General features: G+C 43.2%; 1 protein-coding gene across 4 annotated transcripts in view; it reads right to left on the bottom strand.

Moving 5' to 3' along the window:
- Positions 1–21,846, bottom strand: part of LOC108709037 (F-BAR and double SH3 domains protein 2) — a 115,364-nt gene extending 93,518 nt beyond the window's left edge. Inside the window, exons 1-3 of one of the 4 annotated variants that reach the window (XM_041584619.1) lie at positions 21,389–21,846; positions 6,611–6,708; positions 3,257–3,302 (exon numbers count right to left, since the gene is read on the bottom strand). In XM_041584619.1, the coding sequence (XP_041440553.1) occupies positions 3,257–3,302; positions 6,611–6,708; positions 21,389–21,439 (195 nt within the window). In that variant the 5' untranslated portion in view covers positions 21,440–21,846. The remainder of the gene's footprint in view (positions 1–3,256; positions 3,303–6,610; positions 6,709–21,388) is intronic. The other 3 variants (XM_041584620.1, XM_041584621.1, XM_041584622.1) reach the window with 3 other exon arrangements.
- Between the last annotated feature and the right edge of the window lie 3,739 nt (positions 21,847–25,585).

Here is a 25,585-nt window from a genome sequence, read left to right as displayed (position 1 = left end):
ATATATATATATATATATATATATATATATATATATATATATATATATATACACACACACACACACACACAAGTACTACTATAGTTTATATAAACAAGCTGCTGTGTAGCCATGGGGGCAGCCATTCAAGCACAGGATACACAGTAGATAACAGATAAGTACTACTATAGTTATATAAACAAGCTGCTGTGTAGCCATGGGGGCAGCCATTCAAGCACAGGATACACAGTAGATAACAGATAAGTACTACTATAGTTATATAAACAAGCTGCTGTGTAGCCATGGGGGCAGCCATTCAAGCACAGGATACACAGTAAATAACAGATAAGTTCTGAAGAATCCCATTGTATATATAGAGCTTATCTGTTATCTGCTGTGTATCCTGTGCCTTTTCTCCTTTTTCGGCTTTGAATGGCTGCCCCCATGGCTACACAGCAGCTTGTTTATATAAACTATAGTAGTACTTATCTGTTATCTATTGTGTATCCTGTGCTTGAATAGTTTATATAAACTATAGTAGAGTTTCTGAAGCAAACACACCAGTTTTACCAGTGCAGCACAACATCACATTATATTTTCAATTTTTTTGGATGTTACTGTTCCTTTAAACGACGCTCATTGGAAAGTACACTATTTATACACAACAATTCAAACAAACACATATTTTATATATAAATATATATACTCTGAGCCAACAGACAGAACTACTTGAGCAGTGACAAGTGTAAAGTAATGTGTATATACACAGAGAAGAGAGAATAGTTTACCGACAAAGCAGAGTAAAGGAATTTGAAAGAATATTCTCCCTTCTAGGAAATCTGACCTTGCACTTAAAGGGGAAGTTCCCCTTTAAAAAAAAAAAAAGAAAAGAAAAAATACAGTTTTCAAGTTCAACACAAACAGCCACAAAACGCCCCCCCCCCCCCCAAAAAAAATTGTTTTCCACGTATTTATTATTTTTCTATGAGCAGAAGCTCAGTAAGCTGTCAGCTCTTTAACCGGTTACAATGTGACAAATGACTGGATATTTTTTGGCACATCCCCTACTGGGCAACGCTCCCCGAGCTTTACTAAACTGTCACAGGATAATCATTACAACTATTACACAACTTGCTGTGATCAACAAACGTATGAAGAAGCATAAAGGTCCCATCTAGTATAAACACCGAGGGGTATTTCGCGTAAATTGGATCTTTTTGGAAATGTTAGATTTTGTGAATAATTTGGGGAATGTCAATGTCATAGGCAGCACTGTGACTCCCAGCAAGCCTCAACATCAAATAACACTGAGGTCCCAGCACAGGACAGCAATGTGTCTCCCAGCAACCCTCAACATCAAATAACACCGAGGTCCCAGCACAGGACAGCACTGTGACTCCCAGCAACCCTCAACATCAAATAACACCGAGGTCCCAGCACAGGACAGCACTGTGACTCCAAGCAAGCCTCAACATCAAATAACACAGAGGTCCCAGCACAGGACAGAACTGTGACTCCCAGCAACCCTCAACATCAAATAACACTGAGGTCCCAGCACAGGACAGCACTGTGACTCCCAGCAAGCCTCAACATCAAATAACACTGAGGTCCCAGCACAGGACAGCACTGTGACTCCCAGCAAGCCTCAACATCAAATAACACTGAGATCCCAGCACACGACAGCACTGTGACTCCCAGCAAGCCTCAACATCAAATAACACTGAGGTCCCAGCACAGGACAGCACTGTGACTCCCAGCAACCCTCAACATCAAATAACACCGAGGTCCCAGCACAGGACAGCACTGTGACTCCCAGCAACCCTCAACATCAAATAACACTGAGGTCCCAGCACAGGACAGCACTGTGACTCCCAGCAAGCCTCAACATCAAATAACACTGAGGTGACAGCACTGTGACTCCCAGCAAGCTTCAACATCAAATAACACTGAGGTGACAGCACTGTGACTCCCAGCAAGCTTCAACATCAAATAACACTGAGGTCCCAGCATAGGACAGCACTGTGACTCCCAGCAAGCCTCAACATCAAATAACACTAAGGTCCCAGCACAGGACAGCACTGTGACTCCCAGCAAGCCTCAACATCAAATAACACTGAGGTCCCAGCATAGGACAGCACTGTGACTCCCAGCAAGCCTCAACATCAAATAACACTGAGGTCCCAGCACAGGACAGCACTGTGACTCCCAGCAAGCCTCAACATCAAATAACACTGAGGTCCCAGCACAGGACAGCACTGTGACTCCCAGCAAGCCTCAACATCAAATAACACTGAGGTCCCAGCACAGGACAGCACTGTGACTCCCAGCAAGCCTCAACATCAAATAACACTGAGGTCCCAGCACAGGACAGCACTGTGACTCCCAGCAAGCCTCAACATCAAATAACACTGAGATCCCAGCACACGACAGCACTGTGACTCCCAGCAAGCCTCAACATCAAATAACACTGAGGTCCCAGCACAGGACAGCACTGTGACTCCCAGCAAGCCTCAACATCAAATAACACTGAGGTCCCAGCACAGGACAGCACTGTGACTCCCAGCAAGCCTCAACATCAAATAACACTGAGATCCCAGCACAGGACAGCACTGTGACTCCCAGCAAGCCTCAACATCAAATAACACTGAGGTCCCAGCACAGGACAGCACTGTGACTCCCAGCAAGCCTCAACATCAAATAACACTGAGGTCCCAGCACAGGACAGCACTGTGACTCCCAGCAAGCCTCAACATCAAATAACACTGAGGTCCCAGCATAGGACAGCACTGTGACTCCCAGCAAGCCTCAACATCAAATAACACTGAGGTCCCAGCACAGGACAGCACTGTGACTCCCAGCAAGCTTCAACATCAAATAACACTGAGGTCCCAGCACAGGACAGCACTGTGACTCCCAGCAAGCCTCAACATCAAATAACACTGAGATCCCAGCACAGGACAGCACTGTGACTCCCAGCAAGCCTCAACATCAAATAACACTGAGGTCCCAGCACAGGACAGCACTGTGACTCCCAGCAAGCCTCAACATCAAATAACACTGAGGTCCCAGCACAGGACAGCACTGTGACTCCCAGCAAGCCTCAACATCAAATAACACTGAGGTCCCAGCACAGGACAGCACTGTGACTCCCAGCAAGCCTCAACATCAAATAACACTGAGGTCCCAGCACAGGACAGCACTGTGACTCCCAGCAAGCCTCAACATCAAATAACATTGAGGTCCCAGCAAGAAAACAAGAGAAGAATAAGGTCATTACCTGAGCGTAATCTCGTTCCACCGCTGCTTTCTTCTGACTGAATGTCCTGGGGAGACATTAAAAAGGTATGTATGAGTGACAGTTAATTAATTATACACTTGGGTTTAATGCAACCTAAATAAAGACATATAATTAACTGTGCACATGCAGCTCTAAATTCTTACTGCTCTCCCTTTGGTCCAACTCTTTCCTCACTGTGGAAGAAGGAGATAAGCCCCTCCCCCTTCTGTGCTGCCTGTGCTCATCTTAAAGGACCATTAACATCAATTTAAAAAAAAAAAAATAGTTAATATTCAACGGAAAAAAAACACAAAGACAAATGAAGCTTTGAAATCGCCAAGTCTTTATTAAGAAATAACTTACCAAAACTCCGCTTGCGCTCCTCTTCAGAAAAGGCGACTGGGCTACGATCCATCGTGCGGCGCCTGATTTCTCCGCTCTGGCTATGTCCTATAAGGGAGGAGAAATCAAGCGCCGCACGATGGATCGCTTTTTCTGAAGAGGATTGAAAGTGGAGTTTTGGTAAGTTGTTTCTTAATAAAGAGTTAGCGATTTCAACGTTTTATTTGTCTATGTGTTTTTTTTCCGTTGAATACTAACAATTTTTTTTTTAAATTGATATTACTGGTCCTTTAAATATAGGGGCTCATTAAGGACCAGTAACATCAAAAAATTTAATTGTTTTAAAGTAATAAAAATATAATGCAGTGTTGCTCTGCACTAGTAAAACTGCTGTGTTTGCTTCAGAAACACTACTATTGTTTATATAAATAAGATGCTGTGTAGCAATGGGGGCAGCCATTCAAAGGAGAAAAGGCTCAAGTTACACAGCAGATAAGCTCTGTAGAACATAATGTTATCTGTTATCCATTATTTATCCTGTGCCATATAGCCTTTTTTCAATTTCCGCCATTGCTACACAGCAGCTTGTTTATATGAACTATAGTAGAGTTTCTGAAACAAACGGATCAGTTTTACCAGTGCAGGGCAACACTACATGATATTTTCATTACTTTAAAACACTTTCAGTTTTTGGTGTTACTGTTCCTTTAAATGTACTAGATAAGTGCTGTTCAGCTTATTACATGTAGTGGCCAATTATATCATATACAGCACGTTGGAGGGCCGGATTCAGTTAAAATGATAAAGCCATATAGAGAAGAGGGGCTGTAAAAAATCCTTTGGAGGGTCACATCCAACCTGTGGACCTCCAGTTGGACAGCCCTGATCTACATTATTCTTGTCCTAGTACAGAAGTAATATTTAATATGAAAAATTAAGCACAAACTGACATGGAGCACAAGGCCCGACACTTTCCAGTTTGCAATTTCTGGTTGCTATGGTTCAAATTACCCTAGCAACTATGCATTGATTTAAATAAGATACGGAAATATGAATAAGAGTGGTCCTGGATAGAAAGAGGAGTAATACAAATTAGCAATAACAATACATTTGTAGCCTTACAGAGCATTTGTTATCAGATGGGGTCAGTGACCCCCATTTGAAAGCTGGAAAGAGTCAGAAGACGGCAAATACTTGAAAAACAATAAAAAATAAAAAAAATGAAGGTCAATTGTAAAAAATACATAGAATAAACCATTCTATAACATAAAGGCAAATCATCCCATTAAGGTCAATCCAAGACACACACGAAATATGCCTTCAAGTGCACCGTGAGGTTCCGACTACTGAGCAAGCATAGGACAAACGGCATCGCTGTTCAGCCCAAATAGTAGACAGGGGTATGAGCCTATCCTACTGCTGAATATCATTGAGTAAAAGAAAACATTTTGTGTTTTGTGCTCAGACAATGCAGCAGCAGGGAGATTAAATGATATGGTCAAGGACGCATGCCGCAGTGCAAATAACATGGCTAAATCCTGCAGATACGCCGACTGCAGGCCAGATGTCTTTTGTAGGTCAGACCGTTGGTTATACAAGAGGATTGGCTTTCCAAGAAACGAGAAGAGTAAAGCTCCTGCACTATACAGCACCAAACCAGGACCCCCGACTTTGCTGCTTGTCGTAGCCCCATCCTCCAGGAACCTATCAGAGAGTGCTATGGAGGTGGGGGGCTATAGCTTTGCAGCTGTTATTATATAGTATAATCTCTGCTCACCTATACCTGTACATGACATGTTCCAAGTTAATCACAAGGGGGTAACCTGTACGTTTCTGAATTCTTCAATAATTCAAAAGGAAAACGGATGAGGATATGTTTTATTAACTGCAGAAAAAACCAGGGGGGAAAAATGTTTACTTCCCTATAGTATGAACAAACATGGCCTCTCCTACTCATATTCTAGGCTCTCATTCAACTCAACACATGGTTGCTAGGATAATTGGGACGCTAGCAACCAGGTGGCTGAAATTACAAACTGGAGAGCTGCTGAATAAAAAGCTAAATAACTCAAACTGCAAATAATAAAAAATTAAAACCTATTGAAATTGTCTTGGAATATCACTCTCTACATCATACTAAAACTCAAAGGTGAACAAGCCCTTTAAAGGCTCAGATTTCATGGGGGCATTTTTGTTGTACAATGGACCATCGGTTGCAGCTCATAATTTTATTTAAAGGAAAGTTAAATCAGTGCTGTCAGGCAAGCTCTTGCTAAACTACATCTCTCAGTCTCAGCCACCACTGAGTGAGATAAGCATAGAAAGGGTAGAAACATACGCAAAGATTCAGGAAGATTTAGTCACCCGGCAACAAATCGCCTCTTCTTCGGGCGACTAATTTTTCAGAAAAGAATGTCCCGCTGGCTAGAATCAAAATCATCGGTGGGATGGCACTCAGATTGCTAAGTTTTCCTAAGTAACCCGAAGTTTCCTAGTGAGGCAACTTCCAGTGACTTTAGAAAACTAATCGGCATCCCACCGGCAATTCAGATTCTAGCCCGCGGGTAGGCAGTTAGGGGAGATTAGTCGCCCGAAGAAGAGGCCATTTGTCGTCAGGCGACTAAATCTCTTCGCATGTCTCTGTCCTAAAATGTACAGACTAATTTCCGTAATGTTTGTTTCATCTTCTCTCATTTGAAGGGCAAAGCTTTATCGGTGTGTGTCTTTATTCAGACTCAGCTACTACGTTATGGCTTATAGGCAGCTAAACAAGTGCTCCGTATCCATCAACACCGGCTCAGAAGGCACAATGATTGGCTCCCTGTTTGGACAGAGTAAGCAAAAGCCGCTCCATCTGTGTGACATCTCTAAAGGGCCAGCGCCGGAGCCAAGAGGAAATTCCATTGTCAGTTCCCGGAGCTTTCAGAAACCAACTGTTCTTCCAAAAAAACAAGAGGAGGAGGAGGAATGGAGCGGCCGGGAATTCTGTCGTGCTGGGAATAGTTTCCTTACCTCATATCTTCCAGCAAATCGCATTCCGCCTGGTGCTTGGCTTGCAGTTTTGTCATCTGCTCCCAGTGAATGTTCTTCAATTCTTGGGTCACTTTCACCTGAAATGACAGAGAAAAAGGTCAAGAATGACTCGCGGGGAGGCATCGAGAAGAACCCCTGTTCCTATTACAGGTTAAAGAGGAGACGGGGGGCCCAAAGCTGAATATTTGCACAAAGCAGGACACACGGAATGGAATGCTGGAATGATTGGATAGGAACAGGCTTGCACACGCTCACATATACACATCCCATCACTAAACTCTCCCTGTTTCCTTTATATAGTGAATAAAGTACCCCCTCTTGTAAATTATAAGGATATTATTAGTTACCGAGGAATTTCTTGACCATATATTGTTATACAGGTCATGGAACTCCGAGGTAACTTATAATATCCTCATATTTTACAACAGGGGGTACTTTATTTATTATAATATACAAATTTCAGTGAGTCATGTGACAGAAATGACATCAGAACTCACCGTTTATAAGGATATAATTTACAGGATATTCATGGCTTTTGTGTATTTATATATATATATATATATATATATATATATATATATATATATATATATATATATATATATATATATATATACACAGACACGCACACAGTTGTGTGCAGAATAACAACAGTGCGTTTAAAAAAGTGAATAAAGCTCAAAATCCTTATATAGCTTTTATTTCCATCCACACAAGTGCATTGGGAACACTGCACATTCTGTTCCAAATCAAAACATGAAGAAAAATGGATCAAATTTGTGTTATTCATTTATAGAAAGTGAAAAAAAGGGAATATTAGGCTGTTCCAAAAAAAAATTCCAGCCCCTGCATTCTTCTTTCCCAACTCATTGACTGTATCAAGTGAAACATGTTTGAAGCTGTTGTTTTCCTTTGAATGACGGAACTAATATTGAGTTGTATAACAGTGTTTGTGCTGCACATCTGTGTTGTATGGACTCCACCAACTTCCAACAACCTGTCCCACAATTCTTCTGCATTTCTTGCTTTTTGGATTAAGCAGGTTGGGCCCCTCCATAAGGTCAGTCTTGTTGGTGTGGAGCCAAGATGTTGCTCAGTTACTGGTGTGTTTGGCTCGTTGTCTTGTTGATCCCCCATTTCAAAGACATTTCCTCTTGGACATAAGGCAACATGAGCTCTTCAAGTATTTGGATTAAAACTGATCCATGATCCCTGTTATAAAGGGATAAATAGGCCCAACACCACAGTATGAGAAACATCCCCATATCATGATGCTTGTGACCCCGGCTTCACTCTGTTCTGGGGCTTCAATTCAGTGTTTGGGGGCGTCTGACAAACTGTCTGTGGCCCCTACACCCAAAAAGAACAATTTACATGTAACTTTACCCCTTCTTTCATCTTCCTGGAGCTGATCATTGGCTGAGTCTTTGCCATTTTGGATATTCTTCTGTCCATTCCAATGGTCCTTTTACCTTTTCTTCCACATCTTTCAGGTTTTGGTGCCATTTTAAAGCATTTGAGAACATTTTAGTGGAGCAGCCTCTCATTTTCTGCACTTCTTTATATGCTTTCCCCTCTCCAATCAACTTTTAAATCAAAGTCGGCTGTTCTTCTGAACAATATGTGGAATGAGCCATTTACGTGAGAGTTTCAGAGAGAAATACACTATAACCAGCAGCACAACATTTACTCCTTCCTTAAATAAGGGCCCAAATTGACTCCTGGTTTTCCCCAGAATAAATGAGCTCACTAATTGAACCCCACACTGCTATTATTTTTAACAAGCTATGATTATGTGGAACACTGCTATTATTTGGAACAATGACACAGAATCAGTATACATGACATGACTGTTGGGTCTGTTGGTTTTTATTACTCTACTACACCTACTAGTAAATTATTTGCCACATAGAAATAGAATTTCTACCAAAAACAGTGATTTATCAGGTTAGTGATGTCTGGTTGCTATTATTCTGAACACAACTGTATATACACACATACATACTACAGGTATGGGACCTATAGTAGAATGCTTGGGACCTGGGGTTTTCTGAATAAAAGATCTTTTTAGTAATTTGGATCACCATACCTTAAGTCTAATAAAAAACAACTATTTCAACATAAAATATACCCAAAAGGATTGTCTCCAATAATAATTAATTATATCTCAGTTGGGATCAGTACAATGTACTATTTTATTACTACAGAGAAAAAGGAAACACGTTTTAAATTAATTATTTGGATAAAATGGAGTCTATGGGAGATGGCTTTCTCATAATGTGGAGCTTTCTGGGTAACGGGTTTCCGGATTAAGGACCTGTAGATAATATAAATGCAGGTCCAGTTCAAAAAAGCTACACCCAATCAGGTCTCTAGCACACAGCAATTTCAGGCAATTTCTTTCCCTTCCTCAATGCCACTTAAAGAGTTACCAAATATCTCTTTTTGCTTTGATATAAAGCGCACAATCGACTAGTGAGGACACAATATGGCAGCTCCCACGTATAAATAGAACTATACAGGGGAAAGGTTCAGGGCACACAGTAAGCTATAAGTGCACTTGCCTGTGACTGAGTCAAGCCCTGTATTCTTGGCCTGCAGCCACTCCTTGGTAAGTCTCTTACATAATGCGGCACCCGCACTCCAGGAGTTCTGCCATCGGCCGGTCACAACCCTGTTCTTGCAACAAACAGCTTGTGGCACCTTCCCTTCCACTGTAGCCCGCGGCTAAATGGCAACAGCAAAAGTCTAATTGCTCTGGCAACACCAGCCACACTTTCTCCTGATCACTCAGCGCTGGGAGAAAAGGTTCTGCTGCAGGTCTTTAATCAGCTTCTGCTACTTTATTTCAGGACACAGAAGCAGAAGTGCAAAGAACTAAAGCAGCCAGACAAACACGGCTTTCAACAGCAATTACATTCGCAAATATTGTCAAAAGCAGTGAATAACTGTAATTATTTATCATACCATAGTCCATGTGCCCTGCACCATACAATGCCCATTACATACTTACATACAGTAGTTAAAAAGACAAATTCCATCAAGTTCAACCCCTCCAAATGAAAACACAGCCCCATACACACACCCCTCCCTACTGTCACATAAATGATATATCCCCATATCTATACTAACTATAGAGTTTAGTATCACAATAGCCTTTGTATTATGTCTGTCCAAGAAATCATCCAAGTCCCTCTTATAGTCATTAACTGAATCATCACCCGGCAGTGCATTCCCCAACCTCACTGTCATCAGTATACTATACTATACACTCTCTCTATATAAATAGAATATCATGTAAAGTAAAGCACTCACAGGTCTTAAAATATGGTGAAAAAGAGATAAAGTTTATTTGTTATTCCAACGTTTCGGCCTTCCTTGAGACCTTTGTTCAAGGAAGACTGATATGTTGGAATAACAAATACACTTTATTTTTCACCATATTTTAAGAGCTGTGAGTGGCCTTGCTTTACACGATATTCTATATGACTTTTCGGCAGTGTGCACCCAGGCCAAGAGCTGGTTCACACAAAAATCTAAAACAACCGTCATATAAGTACATAATAGGCACATCAAAAGAACCACACTCACAGGACTTTTTTCAGTGCCAAACAAATTAATATTTATTTCAACTTTTCGACTATTAACTCACGCCGTCATCAGGAAGAGCATTTCCTGATGACGGCTTGAGTTAATAGCCGAAACATTGAAATAAATATTAATTTGCTTGGCACTCCGTCTGCCCTCCAACATACCTTCCCTGCACACTGTTACCCAGAGTTAAGTGAAACATTAGCATTCAGAGAAAATGAAGTTATTTGCAAATATATTTTTTTTCCTTTTCCCAGTCTGACACATTACTCAGACACGTAACTAAATATTCAACATGTAAATCAGGCGTGCATTCAGCATACATACACCCATTGCTCTGGCTTAAAGGGGTTGCACAATTTAGTATGAAAGGAGCTCACCACATACTTAGATCAGACCTGTCCACGGGTATCCTGTGTCCGATTACCCAAATCAATATGTAGAACTGTAGTGTAGATGTGGAACAGATCCAAGGCGGCAGTCAAACTGCAAAAAATCCGTTTATTGGGGAGTGTACAACATGTTTCGGGACAAGCCCTTTATCAAGTTGCTCAGCTTCCAGACTTTTTCCAATGACTTTCCATCTTTTATTTTTTACTGTTTTTCCCCCCAAAATCTAAGTTTAAAGGAGACATATAGGATGAATGAAAAAACCCTAATTTTGTAGGCAATTATAAATAATATATGGTGTTCCTTTTACGTGGTGCTAAAAACTTATATTATCTTTAAACATAGCCCCTTTACTGGAGCTCCCTATTACTCCCATAGATTCCATTTTATCCTCATTATTCAAATCTTTATAAATAATTTCCTTTTTCTGTGTAATAATAAAACAGTCGCTTGTACTTGATCCCAACTAAGATATAATTAATCCTTATTGGAGGCAAAACCAGCCTATTGGGTTTATTACGTGTTTACATGATTCTCTAGTAGACTGAAGATATGGCTGTTCTCTATGTGGGACCACATCTCACTATATAGATCTTCCGCTCATGAGAGCACAGTAAAGACTTTATTCATCACTAATAAGTAAAGCCGAGTGACCCAATCAGTTTGCACACGTGTGACCTCAGTTGGAGTGAAGGTTCACAATGGCGACTATTTGAACGTGACATCATCGCTGCACCAAAAAAGCACAAACAACCCCATGATGTCATCTAGTCCAAAGCGCTTTTACATGGAGAATTTAGCAGCACAAGAAGCAAAGGTCTGTCCCTTCGAAGCAGTGAGGAACCTGTGTGTCTCCAGCTGGAGCTGAGCCGCCTTTCCTCATATTATTTATATATTGTACGTGTGCTGAGTGCAGCAAAGCAGCAACACCCAGCACTAACACCTGCAGGAATCCCCACTTCTTGATGCAACCCACATGTGGGGAGAAAGGATTTGTCTAGGGCATTGCAAAGAAAGTTCATTGTTTAAATAGTAAGAATATAAGTAGTGCTCTGAAAAAGATACTCCATGAATGGGCCCCTGTGGGTAAAGGCAAACGGACCTTAAAGGGCACTTGCTGGGCAAACAAAAACTGCTGCAGGCAAGGGAAAGCCCTGAAAAAGGAACACCCTTATACATTCAGCTCTTAATATTAAACTTAAAGGGGTAGTTCATCGTTAAATGAACTTTTAGTATCATGTAGAAAGTGGTACTCTGAGACAATTTCTAAATGGTTTTTATATGTTTTTTTGAGTTATTTAGCATTTTCATCAGAAGCTCTTGGCTTTCAATTTCAGCAATCTGGTTGCTGGGGTCCAGATTCCCCTAGCAACCATGCACTGATTTAAATAAGAGACTGGAATATGAATAGGAGAGGCCTGAATAGAAAGATGAGGAATAAAATGTAGCAATAACAATACATGTGTTGCCTTACAGAGAATTGTTTTTTGATGGGGTCAGTGGAAAGATTCAGAAGAAGAAGGCTAATAATTCAAAAACTATAAAAAAATAAAGAAGACCAACTGAAAAGTTGATTAGAATTGGTCATTCTATAACATATTAAAAGTAGAATTAAAGGTGAAACACCCCTTTAAACAAATACAAAGAGAAGTGACCCATATTAACTGGGGATATTGAGCATTAAGGGCAAGGGAACCGTGGATTGAAGCAGCCGAAAATCGATTTTGCTTGCCCCCTGTGAGAACTGCCAGCACCAGTGCCTGTCAGTTAATTTCTAATATTTACGACAGTTACCAGAATCTGCCTGTGGGGCCCAGCTCCAAAGCTAAAGCACGTCCCTGCAAGGGTTAATCAATTTAAATAAACTCAGCAGCGTGGGAAGCATAATGCCCTTTCCACCCGAGACCCCATCAGGGCTGTGAAGGGAGCTTAAAGGGGACTATAGCTTAGTCTAAATCTGAGTTATAGGCTATTTTTTTTAACAGAATTTGTACAGGAATTAATTAATTTACAAAAGGAACATTCCTTCTGTTCCATTGTCCCAGTGACAACTGCAGCCAAAGCTTTCATACAGATTGTTGCAGTTATACAGAATGCCTCTGTCAGATCAAGCTGTATGGCAGCTCCTACGCGGATACTGACCAACATAAAATAGTGTAGGGCACAGAGAAGGCATGTGCTGGGCACCCCATTAATAACATTCACCTCTCCTGACCCACATACGCTTGCATTGCCGTTTACAAGATTTGAAGTAGCACCACTCCCGCTCCACCTTCACACTATGAAACAGACTTGTAACCTTTTTTTTTCCTTTAAATTCTAAAGCCAAACTACTGATTTATTTTGCAAGTTCTGCAATCTGGCTGCTAGGGACCCAATTCCCCTAGCAACCATGCATTGATATGAATAAGAGGCTGGAACATGAATAGGAAAGGCCTAAATAGTAAATAAAAAATATTAGCAATAACAATACATTTGTAGCCTTACAGAGCATTTCTTTTTTAGATGGGGTCAGTGACCCATCTGGAGGAGTTAGAAGAAAAAGGCAGAGGATTAAAAAAATATGCAAAATAAAAAGGAAAGCTGGAAAGAGTCAGAAGAAGAAGGTAAATAACTCAAAAACTATAAAAACTAAATAATGAAGACCAACTGAAAAGTTGCTTAGAATTAGCCACTCTATAACATACTAAAATGTTAACAAAGTATAAACATCTCTTTAAGAGCAAAACGTCTGTTCTCACCTGCAGGTACATGAGTCCCTAGGCCTATACACCCCTCTCCTCTCCATTAAGGGGATCCCAGTCTGTTCCAGTTTGCCTTATAAGTTCCCAACCACTCACTGGTACCGCGTAGGGAAAGAGAATGAGAACAAATTTTGTCAGCTCCAAGGCAGGAGCAGAGGTGAGTGCAGAGCAGGTATTTGCAGAACATTCTGAGCACAGCCTGAAGGTGAAATTGCCCTTTAAAATAATCTAGAGGAACAGAAATTCCAGAAACCTGGGTGCAGGGCATTTACACTATATGGGCAGACTGGCACATACTCCAGATTATTAACTATTAATACAACTGTTTTGTGAGCTGCACAAAGGGGCCCTAAGACATGCAGAAGGATTTCAGAAGATGCTTGGGGTTAAAATTGCAAGCTATAAAGGCTCCATGGTACTAAATTCCATTGCACAAGTAGTAGTGGATACATTGCACAGAGTCCCAGTAGTAGCGTGTGCTTGCCAGAAAACTGGGCAGAATTCCTAACAAAGGAGACAAACATCACTGTGATGCTGCCCATAGAAACCAAATCAGATATTTGCTTTTGTTTTCTAACTTTCAGGTGACTAATGAAATCCAACTGCTGATAGGTTGCTATGCGAAAAATCACCTGGGATGTTTTTCTACAACATTAATAAACTAAAACGGATTAAAAAAAAAAATACTGGGTTATAACCTGGTCACTTTACCCATAACAACCATCAGCAGGCTTTACTGGTCTAGTGCAGCTGAAACAATAAAAGGAAATATCTGATTGGTTGCTACTATGTACTGGTCTGGTGTAGTTAGAATAATAAAGTCAAGCACCTGATTGGTTACTACTATTTACTGGTCTGGTGTAGTTGGTATAATAAAGCAAGCACCTGATTGGTTACTACTATTTACTGGTCTGGTGTAGTTGGAATAATAAAGCAAGCACCTGATTGGTTGCTGCTATTTACTGGTATGGTACTGGTCTGGTGTAGTTGGAATAATAAAGCAAGCACCTGATTGGTTACTACTATTTACTGGTCTGGTGTAGCTAGAATAATAAAGCAAGCACCTGATTGGTTGCTGCTATTTACTGGTCTGGTGTAATTAGAATAATATAGCAAGCACCTGATTGGTTACTACTATTTACTGGTCTGGTGTAGTTGGAATAATAAAGCAAGCACCTGATTGGTTGGTACTATTTACTGGTCTGGTGCAGTCGGAATAATAAAGTCAACCACCTGATTAGTTGGTACTATTTACTGGTCTGGTGTAGTTGGAATAATAAAGCAAGCACCCGATTGGTTGCTTTTATTTACTGGTCTGCTGTAGTTGGAATAATAAAGCAAGCACCTGATTGGTTGCTACTATTTACTGGTCTGGTGTAGTTGGAATAATAAAGTCAAGCACCTGATTGGTTGCTACTTTTTACTGGTCTGGTGTAGTTGGAATAATAACGTAAGCACCTGATTGGTTGCTACCATTTACTGGTCTGGTGCAGTCGGAATAATAAAGTCAAGCACCTGACTGGTTGCTACTATTTAATGGTCAGCTGTAGTTGGAATAATAAAGCAAGCACCTGATTGGTTGCTACTATTTACTGGTCTGGTGTAGTTGGAATAATAAAGTCAAGCACCTGATTGGTTGCTACTATTTACTGGTCTGGTGTAGTTGGAATAATAAAGTCAGCACCTGACTGGTTGCTTCTATTTAATGGTCTGCTGTAGTTGGAATAATAAAGCAAGCACCTGATTGGTTGCTACTATTTACTGGTCTGGTGTAGTTGGAATAATAAAGCAAGCACCTGATTGGTTGCTACTATTTACTGGTCTGGTGTAGTTGGAATAATAAAGTCAAGCACCTGATTGGTTGCTACTTTTTACTGGTCTGGTGTAGTTGGAATAATAACGTAAGCACCTGATTGGTTACTACTATTTACTGGTCTGGTGTAGTTGGAATAATAACGTAAGCACCTGGCTTATCACATATTTGCAGCTACACTCAGGCATTCTACCACAAGTTGAACAGACCGTGGTGAAAGTGTTGTGTGTGTTTGTTATGTAGTGTGTATGTTGTACATCTGCATGGCCTCTACTGCTTTCCCTGGCACTCACACTGAGTTTAGAGGGATGTACAGAGCATAGTAATATTCTGGGAATGGAAGCACGCCACCAAACATATTCCCTGCACAGCTGGTCCCGACTCCTGATACAATGTAGCAGAACTGACATATATTATCACTGACTTCTCCCAGTTCCAGGAAGCCCAAGGAACTTGACACTCAGACGCATGCACGTCATATAATTACACTTGTGCCTGTCCCCCAGCCTACAGCACTCAAGGGATCTCCAATCATGGTTCCACCAGGAGTTCAGAGGAGCTGCCATACAGATTATTTTACTTAGGATGACTGTGCACCCAAAGGTTGAACTTGAGAATAGGAGGGGAAAATGAAAATCATGGCCACTATTAGCCACAGTTATTATCCCAACTGGCTGAATTAGCTGTGTGAATGTGTCTGGCAGTGAAAGGGTTAGCACCCACCTATTTTAGGAATCACCGTGACTGCCAGTTCCCGAAAAGCTTACAGGCACATTCCATTCAGGTTATACAATGCTACAACAAGCAGCGTTACATCACACACACCGGGCTCACACAAGCACAACTGGCACAGGGCACTAAACAAACTGCGGGTTATTACAACTCCCGGCATCTGCCATATGTACAAAACTGCACTTTATATTAACAGGGGGGGCCCCCCGAGTATCTGCGCCCCCTCTAAGCACTAAGATCAATGCACAATGTGACAGGAGGGCAGCAAGCGCCTGATACAGAAATGACTGTGGCTACAACAATATCAGGAAGGGCTGGCAACACAAATGTATAATGGCCAGTTGATCCTGTTCTACGCAATGGTGCCAACCTCAACCACTACACTGAGCTGCACTACAACAGTTATTGGATCAAATCAAACCCAAATTCTGTCCCAGTGGCAGCACAGATCCTATCTGATCCCCATTGTAAGCAACAGTCCTGTCCTGCTTTATGGCAGCTGAGATTCTAGCTATCTGTATAACAGAACATTCTGTCCCAGTGGCTGCACAGATCCTATCTGATCCCCATTGTAAGCAGCAGTCCTGTCCTGCTTTATGGCAGCTGAGATTCTAGCTATCTGTATAACAGAACATTCTGTCCCAGTGGCTGCACAGATCCTATCTGATCCCCATTGTAAGCAGCAGTCCTGTCCTGCTTTATGGCAGCTGAGATTCTAGCTATCTGTATAACAGAACATTCTGTCCCAGTGGCTGCACAGATCCTATCTGATCCCCATTGTAAGCAGCAGTCCTGTCCTGCTTTATGGCAGCTGAGATTCTAACTATCTGTATAACAGAACATTCTGTCCCAGTGGCTGCACAGATCCGATCTGATCCCTATGGGAAGCAGCAGTTGATATCAAATACAATTTCACTGTAAGAAATAACTGATTCAGTAACTTTTCATCAGTTTGTGCCAATCACCTGTCGCACCTGCCTGGAGTAGTTGTGTAATTAGTCGGAAATTCAGGATTTTATCACCTGTCGAGTGGTGCACTTTGTCCCCTGTTCTTTAAAACATCAGAACATTCCTGGAAGGGAAGGATTAGGATGGAGGACATTGTGTGTCAGTACAATAGAACCTAGAGGAAGCCCAATTATTAGCCAGGACACAGCCTACAAATTCATTTCTATCCCCAATGCTAATAAGTATTGAATGACAAAAGCAAAGATCTCCTACAAGAAACGCAGACTGGAGAAATCTCGGGTATTCTTGTAAAATCCAACATGGCCTCCAAACGACTGGCACTACCCAAAACATCACTGGCATGTTGTGCCCTGGACCCTGTATTCAGCATCAGGAGGAGCCCAATCCTGGGCACTTAATAGGAAAACTCCAGCAACCAGCCTATTACGGTCATTGGGCAGTAAACAGAAAAAAAGGGGTCAATTCCAGGAAACTGGCTACTGTATTCCTTTAAATTCAGAATACACAATTATCAGTTATATATTGTGCCAAACCAAAGCCTCCACCTGACTCTTTCCAGCTTTCAAATGGGGTCACTGACCCCTCTTAAAAACAAATGCTCTGTAAGGCTACACATTTATTGTTATTGCTACTTTTTATTCCTGATCTTTCTATTCCGGCCTCTCCTATTCATATCCCAGTCTCTTATTCACATCAATGCATGGTTGCTAGGGAATTTGGACCCCAGCAACCAGATACCCAGGAACCTTAAACTGTAAGCTCCACTGGTGCAGGGACTAATATGAATGATTTATAATCCCTTTAAAGCAATGATGCCTATGTCAGCAGTCCCATCTTGCTTTACGGCAGGGATTCTTGTGATACCCTCGGGGGTCAGAGCTGTCTCAGAAGACAAATTTTACCCTTTAGGGTAAGGCCACACAAGGAGATTCGGGGAGATTTTGTCGCCTGCGCTAATGCACACGCGGCAATGCGTTTTCAATAGTCGCCCAAAGTTGCCTTAGTGAGGCAACTTCGGGCGACTATAGAAAACGCATCGCCGTGTGTGCATCAGTGCAGGTGACTTTTCATTCTAGCCTATGGGGAAAAACGCTGAGGCAGTTCGGGGAGATAGTCGCGCAAAAGACGAGGCGATTAGTCGCCAGGCGACAAAATCTCCCCGAATCTCCTCGTGTGGCCTGTGCTAACCACACGAGGCGATGCGCTTTTCAACAGTCGCCTGAAAAAGCCTGGCGAGGCATTTTCAGGCGACTGTTGAAAAGCGCATCGCCTCGTGTGGTTAGCACAGGCGTTTTTACATAGGCGCCCATACAAAACTGTCGCCTGCGCCGGTCGCGGCGACTGTCGCGGCGCTTTGTCGCCGCGACCGCAAACGCGTCGCTATCTCCCCGTGTGGACTAGCCCTTACTGGAGGCCTCGTGACTTACAGCTCTGCAGGCAGGAGAGATTTGGTTTAGCGAGGAAGAGATATGAGCTCAAAACAAACAAACCAGTGAACTTTTAAAAGGGGAAATGTGGTCTTTAAATACGACAGGAGATAAGGTTGGTCTTGCAGGAAAGGAATCTAAATGGATTAGGAATATATTTAATGACAATGCAAAAGCAGCGCAGTTCAGCATTGGGCACATCCGGTTGAACCCCAAGTGAGCAAACCAATCAGGGAGCAGCCAATTCTGTGCATGAACCCCCTAGAGTTCTAGTAACCGTTCTAGAAACGCGTCAGGACTTGGGAGAGTGAGCCAAGGCCCTGCAGCGCTACATGTGAGCTAATAAGCATTTATTTAATATCCCAATTACTAAAATAACCATTACATCTACAGCCGGAGGGTACTAGCCACACTGCTCATATCACTGGCCCGGTACATTACACTCATCATAACAGTGACCACCACGCTGAGCCCTTTATGTTCCAAGAAAAACACGGCTACAGGGAGTTAAGATGAAACGGTCGGGTAACTGCAGAGCCCGACGACAGATCTTGCACAAATGCACCGACGATGATGATGAGGATGATGATGATGACTGGATGTGCAAAGTCAGCAGAACATGTGACAAGCCCACACTCTGAGCCAGCAGCATCCAATGTGCACTGTCAGTTATCACTGTATGGATTAATACTGGCGCACACAGTCATGCATGCAGCAGCCATAGCTCCCTACAGCAAAGGGACAACCACTATTATACACACACACACACAATATTTTATATATATATATATATATAGTGAATAAAGTACCCCCTTTTGTAAATTATATAGTGAATAAAGTACCCCCTCTTGTAAAATATAAGGATATTATAAGTTACCGAGGAGTTTCATGACCATATAAAAGTACGAGGCCGAGTGTTTTTATACAGGTCATGGAACTCCGATGTAACTTCTAATATCCTCATATTGTACAACTGGGGGTACTTTATTTATTATAATAAACAATTTTCAGTGAGTCATGTGACAGAAATGACATCAGAACTCACCGTTTATAAGGATATAATTAACAAGATATTCATGGCTTTTGTGTATTATATAAATATCCACACACACACACAATATTATATATATATATATATATATATATATATATATATATATATATATATATATATATATATATATATATATATATATATATATATATATATATATACACAGCCCTGTGCAATGCACATTGGGCATCTCTGTTGGTCCATTGCAGCAGATACAGCACATCAGTAGCCACACGACATATAGACCAGATTACTGTATATTACCAATTAGTGACCCTTCAGACGTAAAGAGACAGGGGGGACGGACATTAAGAGACAGGGGGCAGACATAAAAGACAGGGGGCAGACATAAAAGACAGGGGGCAGACATAAAAGACAGGGGGGGGGACAGACAGAAAGAGACAGGGGGGACAGAGAAAGAGACAGGGGGGGACAGACAGAAAGAGACAGGGGGGACAGACATAAAAGACAGACATAAAGAGACAGGGGGGACAGACATAAAGAGACAGGGGGGGGACAGACATTAAGAGACAGGGGGCAGACATAAAAGACAGGGGGGGACAGACATAAAAGACAGGGGGGGACAGACAGAAAGACAGGGGGGGACAGACATAAAAGACAGGGGGGACAGACATAAAGAGACAGGGGGGGACAAACATAAAGAGACAGGGGGGGACAGACATAAAGAGACAGGGGGCAGAGATAAAAGACAGGGGGGACAGACATAAAGAGACAGGGGGACAGACATAAAGAGATAGGGGGGACAGACATTAAGAGACAGGGGGGACAGACATAAAAGACAGGGGGGACAGACATAAAGAGACAGGGGGGGACAGACATAAAAGACAGGGGGGGACAGACAGAAAGAGACAGGGGGGACAGACATAAAAGACAGGGGGACAGACATAAAGAGACAGGGGGGCAGAGATAAAAGACAGGGGGGACAGACATAAAGAGACAGGGGGGACAGACATAAAGAGATAGGGGGGACAGACATAAAGAGACAGGGGGGACAGACATAAAGAGACAGGGGGGACAGACATAAAGAGACAGGGGGGGCAGACATAAAGAGACAGGGGGGGACAGACATTAAGAGACAGGGGGGGACAGACATAAAAGACAGGGGGACAGACAGAAAGAGACAGGGGGACAGACATAAAAGACAGGGGGGGCAGAGATAAAAGACAGGGGGGGCAGAGATAAAAGACAGGGGGACAGACATAAAGAGACAGGGGGGACAGACATAAAGAGACAGGGGGGACAGACATTAAGAGACAGGGGGGACAGACATAAAGAGACAGGGGGGACAGACATAAAAGACAGGGGGGGACAGACATAAAGAGACAGGGGGGACAGACATAAAGAGACAGGGGGGGACCGACATAAAGAGACAGGGGGGGACCGACATAAAGAGACAGGGGGGACCGACATAAAGAGACAGGGGGGACCGACATAAAGAGACAGGGGGGACAGACATAAAGAGACAGGGGGGGACAGACATAAAGAGACAGGGGGGACAGACATAAAAGACAGGGGGGACAGACAGAAAGAGACAGGGGGGACAGACATAAAAGACAGGGGGGACAGACATAAAAGACAGGGGGGACAGACATAAAAGACAGGGGGGGACAGACATAAAAGACAGGGGGGACAGACATAAAGAGACAGGGGGGACAGACATAAAGAGACAGGGGGGGACAGACATAAAGAGACAGGGGGACAGACATAAAAGACAGGGGGGACAGACATAAAAGACAGGGGGGACAGACATAAAAGACAGGGGGGGACAGACATAAAGAGACGGGGGGACAGACATAAAGAGACGGGGGGGACAGACATAAAGAGACGGGGGGGACAGACAAAAAGAGACAGGGGGGACAGACATAAAGAGACAGGGGGGACAGACATAAAATACAGGAGGGGACAGACAGAAAGAGACGGGGGGGCAGACCTGGGGTCTGAGATTGTTCCCGTGACCCCCAACAAATCCCCTGTCCAACCCGAACATGAAGAACCCAGTGATCCCCCAAGTCTGACCTTTCTCGGGGGGGGCTGCATGGTGCGGCAGGAGGGCCGGGGGGAGACCATATAATCCAGTGAGAGAGACAGGGGGGCCCGGGCAGAGGGAAGGGCCGGAGAGCCGCAGTTTTGTATCAGGGGCAGCGCAGGACTCCGGGGGGCTCCATGTAGGGCCGATCGCAGCGACTGGAGGAGACTGAGCTCAGACGCACCGGGGGGAGGGGGATGGGACAAGCGGGAGGGCGGAGCCTGGCAAATGAAAGAGGAGGAGGGGCGAGCGTGATCGGCGTGAGGGGGCGGTACCTAATCCTACAATAATAAACGACGTTCTCGGGCAGCTCAGCAGCGACTCCTGGAGGTCGAGTTATGGAACAGCAGGAGAATCTCGGTAATTTCCGCCTCAGCATCGCCGCTCCAGTATCGTGTAGAACTAGATCCAATGTCCAACCTGGTGCCCCGCGGCTCTGCTGATCGGAAGCTGCAGTTTCATAACAGGAAATAAACCCGAGCCCGGGGATCCTCCAACTGCTCATCGTGCTGAGAGGATTCCTAACAGCTCATTGGCGCGCAGCCCATACACTGTAGTGCAACCACGCCCTCTAGTGGCCAAACACTGGATCTACTTTATATTATGTCTGCGAGATGTCTCAGTAGCGCCTCCTGCTGTCAGACACTGGCAACTGCCATTGACTCCCAATCTGACCCTGTCACTGCCTCTCACATTATATATATTATATCCAGTGTTCTATTATATACAGTCTTATATTATATACAGTCTTATATTATATACAGTCTTATATACAGCTCTGTATCACTGATCCCCCTGAGCCTTCTGCAATTTGCTTCCACACCCAATGTACATAAATGCCGGGTAATTGGCTCCTGATAAACTGTCCCTATTGTGTGTGAATGTGATAGGGACCTTAGATTGTAAGCTCACTGGGCCAGGGACTGATGGGAATGTGATAGGGACCTTAGATTGTAAGCTCACTGGGGCAGGGACTGATGGCAATGTGAAGGGGACTTTAGATTGTAAGCTCACTGGGGCAGGGACTGATGGGAATTTGAAGGGGACCTTAGATTGTAAGCTCACTGGGGCAGGGACTGATGGGAATGTGATAGGGACCTTAGATTGTAAGCTCACTGGGGCAGGGACTGATGGGAATGGGATAGGGACCTTAGATTGTAAACTCACTGGGGCAGGGACTGATGGGAATGTGATAGGGACCTTAGATTGTAAGCTCACTGGGGCAGGGACTGATGGGAATGTGATAGGGACCTTAGATTGTAAGCTCACTGGGGCAGGGACTGATGGGAATGTGATATGGACCTTAGATTGTAAGCTCCACTGGGGCAGGGACTGATGGCAATGTGAAGGGGACTTTAGATTGTAAGCTCACTGGGGCAGGGACTGATGGGAATTTGAAGGGGACCTTAGATTGTAAGCTCACTGGGGCAGGGAATGATGGGAATGTGATAGGGACCTTAGATTGTAAGCTCACTGGGCCAGGGACTGATGGGAATGTGATAGGGACCTTAGATTGTAAGCTCACTGGGCCAGGGACTGATGGGAATGTGATAGGGACCTTAGATTGTAAGCTCCACTGGGGCAGGGACTGATGGGAATGTGTTAGGGACCTTAGATTGTAAGCTCACTGGGACAGTTACTAATGGTAATGATGTGATCTTTGTAAGATGCTGCCGAATCTGCTTTATTGTATTTTAAAGGGATAGTTAACTGTTAAATAAACCCTTGACATAGTCTGTCTAACAATATATTTATATATCTACATATTTATGTTTATTCATATGAGGAGGAGCTGATCTAACCATTGCCTGATGCCCAGACTCTAATCAAACAGTGCCATCTAGTGGGCAGAGGCAGAAAGGCTGATAAAACCATTGGAACCAAGAGCAGGGGATGTATTTATAAGCTGAGCTTTTGTACTTCAAGATGCTGTTAATATATTGTGCCAATAGTTATACAATATTTATATCTCTGCTGGGCAATATTCCCTGTATAAGGGGCAGATATATCAGAAAATCTCAACTCAACCTTCCACTCACTTGTCTTTTCCTCCTGCAGAAGAAACTTAAATGTCTCCCCCCGGCCCCAGTGGCTCCTTCCGCCCCATCAATTGAGAAAGGGAACGTTTGTCTCTAATAAATAGAAATAACTCTGGGTGAAGGAGGAAATCAGTGACCCTACTGATACAGCGGCTCAGTTCTACACAGATTTCACTGATGGTGTTAGTAAATCAGAAACATGCAAGTTACAAAGGGGAACTAAATCTAAATAATAGAAATTGTAGCAGCTGTCGGCTTTGCCCCAGTCAAGGCTCCAGTTCCCAAGACTCTACTGTTGGTCAGAGACCCTGCAAGGCATTGTGGGTATTGGCACCTGAGCTGGTACATTCAGGGGCCCATATACAGGCGGCATTGTATGCCCAGAGGATGGGCTGAGAGTGGCCCCTGGCTTGTCTGTGATTCAGATACTCAGGAAAATCCCGGGGCCCCAATGGACCAGAGAGGAACAATTAATACTAGTTTAACCCTTGCCTGCCAGGGTATAGCTGAGAGGTTGTGCAGTGGGGCCTGTGCTCACGAAATAGAGACCAACTGTAAGGGTGCAGCAGCAATGTAACCAGTGATATATCCTATACTCTGATTGAGCTTCGATCTGCAGGACGCTTTAAATGTCATTAAAGGGATACTGTCATGGGAAAAAAAAAAATCAAAACGCATCAGTTAATAGTGCTGCTCCAGCAGAATTCTGCACTGAAATCCATTTCTCAAAAGAACAAACAGTTTTTTTATACTTCATTTTGAAATCTGACATGGGGCTAGACATTTTGTCAATTTCCCAGCTGCCCCCAGTCATGTGACTCTGATAAACTTCAGTCACTCTTTACTGCTGTACTGCAAGTTGGAGTGATATCTCTTTCCCCCCAGCAGCCTAAGAACAGAACAACGGGAAGGTAACCAGATAACAGCTCCCTAACACAAGATAACAGCTGCCTGGTAGATCTAAGAACAGCACTGAATAGTAAAATCCAGGTCCCACTGAGACACATTCAGTTACATTGAGTAGGAGAAACAACAGCCTGCCAGAAAGCAGTTCCATCCTAAAGTGCTGGCTCTTTCTGAAATCACATGACCAGGCAAAATGAGCTGAGATGCACCTACACACCAATATTACAACTAAATACACTTGTTGCTTCAGGAATGACATTTTATATTGTACAGTGAATTGCTGGCGTGATACAGTGAGATCAGGGATCATGGGTGTCATTGTTACATCGGAATGATTGTGACATCGCCCCAATTCCAGGCAGAGAGAGAGTCGTGGGGCGACTGAGCAATTACTGGATATGAATATAAATTCAGCTTTGTGCCGAAATCTCCCTCTTTAGGCTGAAACTCTGGGGAAATCACTGGAATGTGATGAAATTGAGCCCTGGCACAGTGATGATGATGGCGCCCCTCACCCTCCTTTCTCTTAAAGTAACAGACACAAGGCCCATTGGGAGGGTTATGGGCTTATAGTGCAGGGAGGTATCTCTTCCCCTGATTGATCTTATGCAGTCAGCTGAGAGCACAGGCAACACTGCGGTGCTAATATTCAAGCTGTTGAGCATCACAGCTGGGAGTTGTTTTCACCTTATTGTAACACCAGCCCCTATGTAATGTGCAGCCACCCTCTTGCTCCATTAATTTCCCTCTAATTGTCTAATTTTCCTGCTTATGAGCGCTGGTCCTCCCAATAATACGATTTGATGCCCATAGCGACTGGGTACAAAAATAAACATGATACAACAGGGTAGAAATATACCCCCCCCGCATGTCATGGTATCTCCCAGTCACAGCTGATGGCACAGCCCTGACTGTACCACTCTAAAAACAAGGGGTTGTATGCGTATCTCAAATCAACCTCCAACTTCTGTAGAAGATTAAGTGAGACATTAACACTCTTCTTTAGTTTCTTATTAGGTGAATAAACAGTGTTTAACTCATTATTAACCACATCAGAGCTAGAGGGCCTCCCCATTGGGGCTCCCTGCCATACCCACAGGAAGGAGGGTGCGCACAGTAAAATGCATCCCTTGCCATCACAGTTTTATTACCCAAATTGTTTGTAGATAATAAAGAAAGGTCACATTACGGTGAAACAATGCTGCCCATATGATCAGGTTGATGTATGTATTTTTTCCCCAC

Source organism: Xenopus laevis, chromosome 2S (genome assembly GCF_017654675.1).
Source record: "Xenopus laevis strain J_2021 chromosome 2S, Xenopus_laevis_v10.1, whole genome shotgun sequence".
In the NCBI taxonomy this organism is placed as follows: domain Eukaryota; kingdom Metazoa; phylum Chordata; class Amphibia; order Anura; family Pipidae; genus Xenopus; species Xenopus laevis.
Note: the sequence above shows the minus strand (reverse complement) of the source record. Positions and strands in the feature narration are given on the sequence as shown.